Raw genomic sequence first — 10,981 nt, 5'->3', positions numbered from 1 at the left:
AATAAATAAAGCTTTCAGAAACTGAGTTTGTGTCTCACTTTAATTTGAGAAGTTAGGATGGTAGCTGGAAGTTACCACTTACTCCTCAGTATCAATAGTCACCACTCTTAAAGATGGGGCCTTAAATTACCACAAGTGTTTTCCAACAGTAATGTCCAATAGAAATATAATTTGAGCCACATCTATAAATTGTCTAGTAACTACACTAAAAAAAAGAAACAGATGAAATTCATTTCAATATTTCATTTAGCCCAATAAACAAAAATATTATTTCAATATGTAATCCATATTAAAATTATTAATGAAATATTTAACATTTTCTTTTCATACTAAATCTTGGAAATGTGGTGTTTATGTCACATAGCACATCTCAATTTGGACTAGCCACGTTCAAGCACTCAAATAGCCACACAGCTCTACAAGATGCTAATGAGCAAGGAAAATGGCTTAATTTAGTGGAAATCCAGAAAGGCCAAGGTTGGAAATACAGTTTCTTAAGGGTCTGAAATAGACTTTGAAATCACTAGTCCAAATAATATTTGATATTTGAATCTTGTCTACAACGTTTCTATCAAGGGGTCATCCATGACTAGTGGTTGACTCACACTCCAGGGATGGCGAGCTCACTGCTTCCTGAGGCTAGCCTGTCTTCAACTCAGAAAAATTCTTTCCATTAAGGCACACATGTTTTCTTATAGTGTCCACCCTGGGTAGGTGGGTACCTGGAGGTCAGGAGTAACTAGTAGACCTTTATGATGTGGGATTAGAGATTAAGTGTACACAGCCTTGCTAAAGGCATAATCAGGTTGGTTTATGGCCTTTCACGGACCTTAGTTGGGTTGAATAATTAAGAGGTTTGTTAGGCTAAGAAGGACTGGGTGAGTTAAGAACTAAAAAATGTCACCACTGCGTTAGGAACTGTTAGAAGGCTAGAGCTGGATATCTGGTTAAAATCGTCCAATAGACTGCAGCAAGATTAACAGAGAGAAAGAAAAAGGTTATGTATCCATGCAAATTTTGCTAATATGGAGAAAGAATTTCACTAATGTGGACATAGTGATTGGGAGAATCATTTAACTTATTACAAACTTTAAAAATGTTCCCAAAGTAAAACATAATTGGGTTCTAAGTCATAAAGAATGTCATTTTTATTAGATGTGTGTTACCAAAAAAAAGTTATCCTAAATCTTAACATACACATATTTTATCAAAAGAATTTCCAGACCCAGAAATCAAAGGCACTTCAAAAGTCTCATTTCCTATCTTGAGATTGTTTTAACATATTCCGCCCGCAAAAACACTGGAAACCAGAAAACTTTTTAAAATTTTAATTCAATAAAAATGACCCCGACTGGCTCAATTATGATGGGTTCTGAGTGGCGGTTGAAATAACACATTTTTCCTCTATTTCTATTTCCTCTCTCTTTCTTTTCTTTTCTTTTTTTTTTTTTTTTTTTTGGTTGCGAAGAGGTGTTCTTTCTTTTCCGGGCCACCTTCACCCTCCCGCACTCCCCAATTCTACCTTTCCAAGGCAGGGGAAGGTGCATCCTCGCCAGGCTCCTGCCCGCACGCCTTCCGAGTACCCCGGCCCGCACCCGGTGACAAGGCGCGCAGGACATCCTTGAACGGGTTCGGTTACATCTCTGCCCCTGCGAGGCTCAGATAGCTGACCACCCCGCGTACCCCCGCCAGCCTGCACACTGTCAACCGCACTTAGGGGAAAATTTTGGAACAGAAGCTCCGCCCATTCTCCTCCCTTCTGCCTCCACGAACCGGCTCAAAACCCCCACCTCGGGCCGCCGAAGCAGGTTTCGCCACACGTTGTGGGGGACTGTATTTTTTACAAGAAAACAAGCATCCAAAAAAAAAAAAAAATTCAAACTGCACGCGCCGGCCAATGGGGACGAAGTAGGAGGTGGGCGGAGGCGGCGCGCGGGCGCGGCGGGGAGGGGGCGCCGGGCGGGCGCGGGGGCAGGGACCGCGGGGGATTCGGAAAACGCGGCGGGCGCCCGGTTCGGGGCTTTTTTTTTTTTTCTTTTTTTTTCCCTCCTCCCAAACCAGCTGGAGCGCGAGACTCCGCCTGAAACTGCAGCCTCTCCGATCCACCTTAAATCTTGAGCGGACTCGGCGTCGGGGTCAGTGGGCGCAGCCAATGCCAATCAAGTTTACAACCAGCAGCACAGGAGGAAAAAAAAGAGGAAAAAAATCATCGGCAAGTCCCCCTACACAAAATACGCGCGCACACACACACGTACGCGCGCGCGCGCACACACACACACACACACACACACGGAAAGGAGGGGGTGGGGCAGGCGCTCGGGAGAGGGCGAGAATGTTTGCGAAATACGAGTCCTAGGCTCCAGGGCTGCGGCCGGAGCGCGGGGCAGGCGCGCGGGGAACGCGGCCCGGCCCGAGCGCCATGATGGTCGCCGCGGCTCGGAGCCCGTTTTCTGGAGGGGGAGCCGCAATGATGCAATCCCCCGGCCCCGCGTCCCGGCTGCGCGCCCTGCTCCCTGCCTTTTCTCAACGTTCCTTCGGAGGCGCGTCGAGGTTTCGCGCCCAACGCCTTGATTTCTTTCTGTACTGCTCACTCTGATGCCTGCCCGCCGTGTGTCCCCACGCGTGACAGGCCTGGCGCGCAGGCGGCGGCAGAGGGGCTGGGGCTTACGTGTCAACTTGGCACTTTCGGTTCCGCGGGGTCTGCCCGCGGCGGACCCCACCCCAGCCCGGCCCCCAGGCCAGCCCCGATCCGGGAGGTGGCCGTTGAGGTTTTCCAGCGGGATTGTGGGCCCCTTCCCCACCCCCAGCTGCGCCTGTAGGATTTTTTTTTTAACCTCCCTTTTGGTGGAGAGTGGGTGGGTGGGCGTAGGGTGTGTCCCAGGTGAAAGACACGGCAAGTTTTAAAAAGAAATTTAGACTCTGAACACGAGACCCGAGATCCTAGACGAGCTTTAGAATCACCTTTTTCAGTGCGAAGAGCTTGAGAAGAGCAAGTGTGGGCGTTGTGATAATGAAGATGAAATGGCGAAGGCAGCGTCCCCCGGCCTCCGCCAAAGCCGCTCCGTGAGGCCGGGGTTGGTGGGCGCACCCCAGCCGGAGAGGCCGCTCGCCCCGCTCCCCGCCTGTGAAGCCCACGTTCCCAAAGTCCCCCAAGCACGCCCCCAGGTCCACATTTCCCCCGTCCCAGGCCCTCGCGCCGGGCGGCCGGGGATGCGATGGGGGGACGTTGCCAAACGTGGGTGAGGGCGCAGGGGACCCCCGCGGGCGGCAGTGGCGCTGGGCCCGGGCTGCGCGCCGCTGTGGCCCTCCCCGGGCGCGGGCGAGCCGGGCGGGCTTTCGAAATGCGCGGGGTTGCGGATCATTGGAGCCCAGGGTAGGGGTGGGAGCGGGCTGCCGCGCCCGAGGGTCCGCGAACTCGGGACGGCGCTCCCCTTAGCTCGGATATCCCCACGGCTCGGGAGGCGGCCGGTTACTCAGGTGGAACGTCCGTTTGCGGAGAGGTGTAGGGGCTTTCGCTGCTATCTCAGCGCAGAGGAGTGGATGAGGGAAGAAAGTTTCTGAGAAACCGCCCAGCCCAGCTGTGTGGCGGAGGCGCGGCCGCCTTGCGCGGCCTGCGGGCGCCCGGGCGCGGGAACTCTGCGCGACGACGGGGACAGTGCGGGGTCTGCATGTTACAGATGGGGAGCAAGACTTGATGGCCTTTTCGTCCCGAGGCACCAGCCAGCCCGACCTTGCAATTGCCGCGGCCGGCAGGCGCGGGACTGCTGGGCCGTTTGGGGAGACGACGGCGCAGTGGCCTGGGTAGCCGGGCCAGGGGTGGTGGGCGCCGGCGGCCGCATCCCCGCAAAGGGACTTTCGCGGCGGCCCCAGCAGACCTGGTCGCGGGGAAGGACGAGCTGAACTGTGGGTCACTTTTGGAAGCTTGACACAGGCAGGTAAAGGACGAAGGATACGGTCACTCGAGGCTGCGTTCCTGTGAACGTGCCTGGCGCGGCGAGCATCCACTTCTCCCTGGCCCGCATTCCTAAAACGCAATCTCTCAAAATTCTCTTTAAAGAGACCTCTTTACGAAAGGAGACGGGTGCCTGCAGCGATTCAGGCGATATTTTTTCCACTGTTAGAGACACTTGCTGAATTATCTTTTTTTAACTCAGAGGAACTTTCATTATTTTCTGACCCTCCACTCCTTCCTCCCCATTTCGAATTGTTTTTCTTGCTCCCTCAGTCTGTTTCTGAAAAACACTCTTGGATGCGAGTTTTAAACAAAATCACAAAACATCTTTAGTCTTTCATTAAAATAATACCTACTTGAAGGATGTGGACCAGCCACTAAAGGACCTATATTTCCCTTCCAGGAGGCCGGAGTCCAACCTGCTCAAAAAAAAAAAAAAAATCTTAGGGTCAAAAACTGTTGAAACTATTATTTGAGAGCTCCTTTTGGGTTACGATAAATGGAAATGTAGATATTTGAGCAAAATAATTTAACCCAAATCCAGATTTTTACGATTTACCCACTTACTAGAGTAAATAAGTCCTACAACTAAAATAATTTACTGTTACACCTTAAACACATTTTTTTAAATGTGAAATTATAGGAAATCATTTTAGTAATCTGACTTTAAAAATGCTTTCTCTTATACTTTTTTCCTTCGGTAAAAAATATATATCTGCTGTATGGATATGGAGACTCAAAACCCTCAGATTTGGTTCCTTACATTAGCCAATTTTTGGTTGTGTAGATTGTAACAAGGATATTTAGAAATTGAAATAATTTTTATATGACAACCAGTTAAATTTCAAAAATAACTACCTAGTGTAGAGTGCACACCGATTTCTTTAGGGCCCCTATGTGAACATTTTAAGCAAGATTTATATATTAGATGGTCCAAACAATTGCTTTAATTCCTCATAACACTTCTCATGTGTAAATACAGAGAAGTCACCATGTTACTTTCATTTTCAATCCTGCAAATGTGTATCAGTCTACATTTATGTAAGGATTTTTTTGGTTCTGACATGTTCATATCCTAGAAGACATTTTCACTAATGCAGACTTTGACAATCTTATTCATATGAAAATGTAGCTTTTCCATTTTCACCTTCTAAAGTTTTGTCCACCCACACAGACCTAAGTGGAAAACAGTAACTGCTAACTACATTCGGACTACATAAAACATCATCTGGGTTGTGGGCCTGAATTACCTAGATATTTGCCACTTCACATTTACATTTGTGTAAATATGACTAGAATGCCAGGTCAAACACCTCGTTTGGTAAAGCACATTACAATTTGACTCAATGAATAGCTATGGAAGTTTTCTTTATTGATTGCTTAATGTGTAACAATAATTGGCATCCTTTTCACACATTACAAAAAATTATACTTGGCTCAGTATGCAACCTTTTAAGCATAGCCATATTATTTAACAAAAGAGGAAGAAAACCTATTCTACCCAGTACAGCATTTACAAATGCACAAAACATGCCACTTTGGCTTGTATATTGTCTAGATTAAAAAAAAAATCTTTTAACATAAATAAGTTAGTATAATTTTTCAGTGTTTTTACAGAGTTATGTACACAGGTACACTTCAAATGGTTTTTTCATACACAGGCAAAGAAATACTGTTTAAAGATGTAGTATCCATTTCACTTATCCTACAAGTATGATTTTCTCTACATGAACCTTTCTTTAAAAATACCACTTTCCTTTGGATAAATGGACAGAGTAGGAAGCTTTAAATTAAAAATTATTTCATTTTTTAATGTGAAATTACAGATCTTTAAAAATATCGAGGGATTTAGAATTATTTTGACTGTGCTCAAAATGAAAAGAAAATGAAGAAATTTTGTCAACGAATTGAATAAAAGCAGATGGTCAATTCTCCCCCCAAACACCTCGGATTTTTGCCCCAAACCACCTGGAGTGATTACCAACCTGCTAAATAATTAACTGTGAAATTCCAACTTTAAGAGAGGCTGTGGAGGGCACTCAGGGTAGATTTTTGTTGCTTTTTAAAAAAAGCCATATGCAGCTATCTAACAATTTAGATAACTTAGGAGATCACTAGATCACCAAGTGAGAATAAACTTCCTATAAAAATAAAGAGCAATTATCTTTAGCCAGTGTTCAAATTTTGGCAATTTTTTAAATGAAGTATCAGCCATCTCTGAAAGGGACATTACATCTTTAAAGAAAACAATTCAAACCCTTCCCCAAAATTGCTTCTCTTCATGCAAGTCCAATATTTATCTACTTGCTGTAAATCAAAGCAAGCTCTTCATACCCCCCCTCCATGTGAGTTCCTCAGCCCCACCCCACCCTCCCTTCCCCAAAGTTTATGTGCTACATAAAAGGTAAAAACTATATACACAGGTAGTACAATGAAGCAAATAAGGAAAAACCTAATTGCATAATGCTACATCCAATGCTTTTAGAGGCAGATCATTTAAGAGTGCCTAAAATTTTAGTGTTATTGTGTTGTTGCTTCTCAGTGCTTATACAGGATGTCCATTCCATGAAGTCAGCGATATGTATTTTAAAAATTTTCATGTCTATCTTCCTTGCTTCATCAAGCAGTGATGTATCTGATAAACAAGGAAACATATTCTTAATTCTGCAAAAGAAAACAAGACAGAAGAATTAGAGGAAAACCACTAGAGTAACGTTACCAATATACTACAGCAATTATTTTGTCACCACGTTACTGTGGAAATAAACTTGAGTGATGGGGAAAAACGTATGTACTCTAAGTTTGATGACTACACTCATCTCCACCTAATATTCTGTTAACTGGATTTTTTTCCCTCTCTGATCCTATGTACTTTTGTCTAGAGCAGTGGTTCTTAACAGTGGGCACTGTTGCCCTTGCCCCCCAGGGAACATTTGGCAATGTCTGGAGACATTTTAGGTTGTCACACTGGGGGAGAAGATGCTGCTGGCATCAAGTGGGAAAGGCTAGGGATACTGCCAAACAATCTAAAACACACAGGGCAGTTTCCTACAACAAAGAATTACTCGGCCCAAAATGTCAGTAGTGCAGAGGTTGAGAAACCCTAGTCTAAAGAATCTAGGTCACAGACAAGTGGGAAAGAAACAGGAAAATTAGGAAACTGTAATAATTAAGGGTAAAAATTTACAAATTTTTTATTCAGAAATTTTTTATTTAAAAAATTTTTTTTAAATTAAAAAAATTTTTTCTCTACTCCTGTGACATATTAAATTTTCTAAATTTGAAAAATGGTTAGGAATAAAAATTACAAAGGCCTTCCAGAAGAAAATTTTATTAACATCATTTTCAAATTTTTTTTTATTCATACACAGAATTTACTCATGAATCCTTTTGAGTAAGTTCTTACTAATATTTCTGGTATTATTTGAACTGGCAATATTACTAACAAATGCCTCTCGCCATGTCAGAATGGGGCCAGATCAAAATCCAGGTCTGATTCTCGTGGCTCATCTGATGAGCTAGATTACAAGTCACAAACCAACAGGAGCTGCGAGTGTTAAGTCTGCTTCGGGAAATTTTTCACCTAATTTTCTCACTTCATATGGTTCTATGAAACAGAGGTTCTATAGTACAGTTTTGTATAAGCTCTGAAAAATATAAGGTATAGTTAAGTCGAATACACGATTTCAAGATACAACAAACCTGAATCCCACCTTAATCCCTGTTAAAATTTTTATAAGTGAGGATTTAATAAGTTAACATCAATATTTATTAAGATCACCTCATATGCTAAGCTATGTATGGGCTTTAAAAAAGAAAGAGGTCACAGTCTTGGTCTATAATATGCTAACAGACTGTTAATATGTATGTTAATTCGGTAATTATGACTAGCTAATCCATGTACATTTGGGGCCTGAATTATTCAAATTAGCTATTAACGGTGATCAGATTTTTGAGTATGGAAAAATCTCCACTTCCTTTGTGCTGGGTTGACCCACGGTCACCAGTCTTGATATTTACTACCCATTTCCCCTACAAATATCGAAATCACCCTGTTACAGCACAATTAGCATACGCTGGCTGACGTGTTCATGGATTGCTTACTGACAGCGTTAATTTAACTTCTGCTTTGCAACTTCAGTGTTCCCAGAAATTGAGAAACTTTAGTAATTTTTTATCTTTCCATTTTGCTTTTTGTAAATACTGATTCCTTCTCTCTACAAACTCTCTAGAACAGGGAAAGTGACCGTTTATGAAAATGTCAAAGATAGAACACAACATAGCACCCTATTCACATCTCTAATCCCTTGCATCATCCAAAAGTGAGCAATTTCTACCAAATATTCCCCTCAAAATTTAAACTTAATTATGTATTTGCCATGTTTCCACGTATGGCTCAAAAATGTTACTGACTCAAGCTGAACCTCTGGGAAATGAATTCTCATGAAGTGGGACTGGGGGAGTACCCCAATTCTTGTTCAGATAGGGAAAGAACCTATTGTTATATGTTTCAGTGGGACTCACAGAAAAATGACCTTCCTACCCGATGGGGCCTTGGTTACAGTAGCTGCTCTGGTCTACTATTTCAAGAGAAAGTATCTTCGGGCAAAGAAACTTTGAAGAATTACAGTATCCCCATAGTGATTCCCAGCCTTCCCAATCGCTACTTTTTTGACCTCACGAAGTATAAACAAAACAAAGCCCCACAGGCTTTTAATCTGCCAGCAAACAGTAAGATCAGGTATCGTGAGTTCTGAAGGCCCTGGGTTCCAGTGCGTGCTCCTTTGCTGATCAAACCCACCGAGCTGTTTACGTCTGACGTCTTCTGAGGCCAGGCTTCTTGGGCGTCTGCTCCACAGAACCGGCATTCGGGGAACCGTCTGAAACATTTTCTTCTGTTCTGTTGGCTCTTTTGTTTTGAGTAGAAGAATCTAAGAGTGGGGGAAATTTTTAAAAAGAACACACAATCTTTATTAGAAAAAACAATGGATGGCAGAAGTTGGCCCGATATTTAGGGGATGAAAAACCCACTACCTCCACCCACAATCCTGGATCCGTCATCCCAAATGGCCTTTAAGGGCACAAAATGAGGTTGTTTTCAAAAAACAGAAAGTGCATTCTCCGCCCCAGAGCGCTCTCGCTAGCCAGGAGGCGGACCCTTGATAAACATCCCAACTTTGTCACATACCTAAGGCTGGCTAGTGGGAGGGACCGCGATGTCTTAAATTAGGGAAATTATCGGATCTTACCATCTCCAGTTTCTGACTTAAAAGTTACAAACAAACAAGCAGTGGGTCGGGTAGCACTGGAAACCTAAGACCAATAAAGTTCGCTCTTCCAAAGCTAAATCAGAATACGCCGGAAAGCAAGCTGAGGTTAACACCCTCCAGGAGGCAAAGTGGGGCCCCAGACACAGACAATCTACGGTTGGGAAGGGGCCATTACCGTCAGCTGCAGGTCGCTTCCTTATTCCTGCGCACTGCTCCGCTAACCCCGTCTGGCTGTCGGACGGATCAGTCTTTGGGTCTACCAAGTGCGTGTCCTCAGAGTTAGCCGGAGCCCCAATTAAAGGCGCCGCCGGGCGGCTCCCGCTGACATCCTGGCTCTCCTGAGCCGGCACCTTGCAGGCGCCTTTGGGGGGCCGCGGGGGTCTGTAGTAGAACTCGGGCAAGCTGCCCTTCTCCACCTCTTGCCACTCGTACTTGCCCTCCAGGGGCTTGTGATTCTGAAAATCGAAATTCCACTTGAGTTGGCTCGCCTCTTCCATGTCTCTGCAGTGCTTCTCCAAGTCCCGGGTTAACTCTTCGTGGTCCACCGGGCCGAAGAGGTTTCTGCAGGCCGAGGGCTTGGGGTGCTCCGCCTGCCTGGCGTCCATCCGCTCCAGGCTGGGGCTCCCGTTAGACATTCGCACGTTTGACATCTTCCCCCCGGGTCTGTACGGCCGCCTCTCTCGCACTCTCAGAACAAAACAAAACGCCTCTACACAGCCCGAACCCCACTCGGGAGCCCAGCGACTGCCCTCGGAGCCAAAAGACACAGACCTGGACGAGCCACGGCCCGAGCTACAGGAGCGCAGGGTCTGCGGGAAGGGGCTGCGAGGAAGCCCCTGCCCAGCCGCCGAGAGTCTCCGCGGATCAAGTGGACTGGCGAGTGGGAGGGCGGGGAGGGGAGGGGAGGGGACCAGGCAAGTGGAGGGGGTGGCAAAGCCCGTCCGAGTCCGGGCGGTGCAAGCCCGCGTGTCCCGCGAACCCAGCCGCTCTTCAAACCTTGCCGGCGTCGGAGTCGCAGAGTCGTGAGCAAGCGGGGACAAGGGAGGGGGCGAAAAACACCCCGAAAAGACGAGCCCCCTTTTTTAGTGGCCCAATATGGCGGTGGAAGGGAGGCTGACGAAGAAGAAAATGATTGACACGGCTAGTCTATTTAAACAGAGGAGGAGATCCATTGGTTGCGGCGGCGGGAGCCGCCCCGCCGAGGCTGGCTAGCGCAGCCTTAAGGTGGCCCCGGCGCGGTTCCGCCTCCTCCCCGCGTTCCCGAGCGCGCCGCCTTCCCGAGCGCCGCCGGGAGATTGGCTTGTCGCGTGACTGCTGGAGGTGTACTGCTGCCAACAAACCTGCTCTGGCTGGCCTCGGAGAAATTAAAATTAAGACAAACAAACTAGCCAAACGGCCGGGAACCTGGGGCGGGGCCTGGGGTTCGGGGCCCGGTGCTGCGCTGGCGGGCACGCCGCGGCGCCTAAGTCCCGACCTCCCGCTCCTCGCCCGGGAAGCCGGGGGCCTAGACCAGAGGACCTCGAAGGTCACCAGCAGCTCGCTTAGAGCCAGAGTGGCGAGCTGCCCCCAGCTCAGCCTTCCCCAGTGGCCCCCACCTCGCGGCCTGTAGGGGAGGCCGTGGAGCGTTTGCTGGGGGGGCTGGGCACCGCCCCTGCCGGTTTGCCTTAGCTGGGGGTGGGTGGAGGCGGTGGGCAGTGGTTCGCTCAGCCTTAACCCAGAAGTTTCTGCCATCCCTGGGGTGGTAGGAGGCCTAGGGAAG

At 47.0% G+C, this 10,981-nt stretch overlaps 1 protein-coding gene across 1 annotated transcript; it reads right to left on the bottom strand.

The window, feature by feature from the left end:
• Positions 1–5,303: 5,303 nt before the first annotated feature.
• On the bottom strand, positions 5,304–10,348 carry CDKN1B (cyclin dependent kinase inhibitor 1B). Its single transcript, XM_012447694.2, has 3 exons — positions 9,398–10,348; positions 8,754–8,883; positions 5,304–6,616 (listed from the first exon to the last, which is right to left on the bottom strand). The coding sequence occupies exons 1-2, from the start codon at positions 9,870–9,872 to the stop codon at positions 8,762–8,764; spliced, it is 597 nt and encodes a 198-aa protein (XP_012303117.1). The 5' UTR covers positions 9,873–10,348; the 3' UTR covers positions 5,304–6,616; positions 8,754–8,761.
• Positions 10,349–10,981: the final 633 nt, after the last annotated feature.

Source organism: Aotus nancymaae, unplaced genomic scaffold (assembly GCF_030222135.1).
Source record: "Aotus nancymaae isolate 86718 unplaced genomic scaffold, 86718_ANA_hifiasm-v0.15.2.pri h1tg000016l, whole genome shotgun sequence".
Taxonomy (NCBI): Eukaryota; Metazoa; Chordata; class Mammalia; order Primates; family Aotidae; genus Aotus; species Aotus nancymaae.
This window is presented reverse-complemented; position numbering and strand designations above follow the sequence as displayed.

Excerpts from the sequence above, each read along its gene's own strand:
- CDKN1B (XM_012447694.2), bottom strand. The coding sequence starts at position 9,872 with ATGTCAAACGTGCGAATGTCTAACGGGAGCCCCAGCCTGGAGCGGATG. Across the intron at positions 8,884-9,397 it reads GAAGCGACCTGCAGCTGACG|ATTCTTCTACTCAAAACAAA; the intron begins GTAATGGCCCCT and ends CCCCACTCTTAG.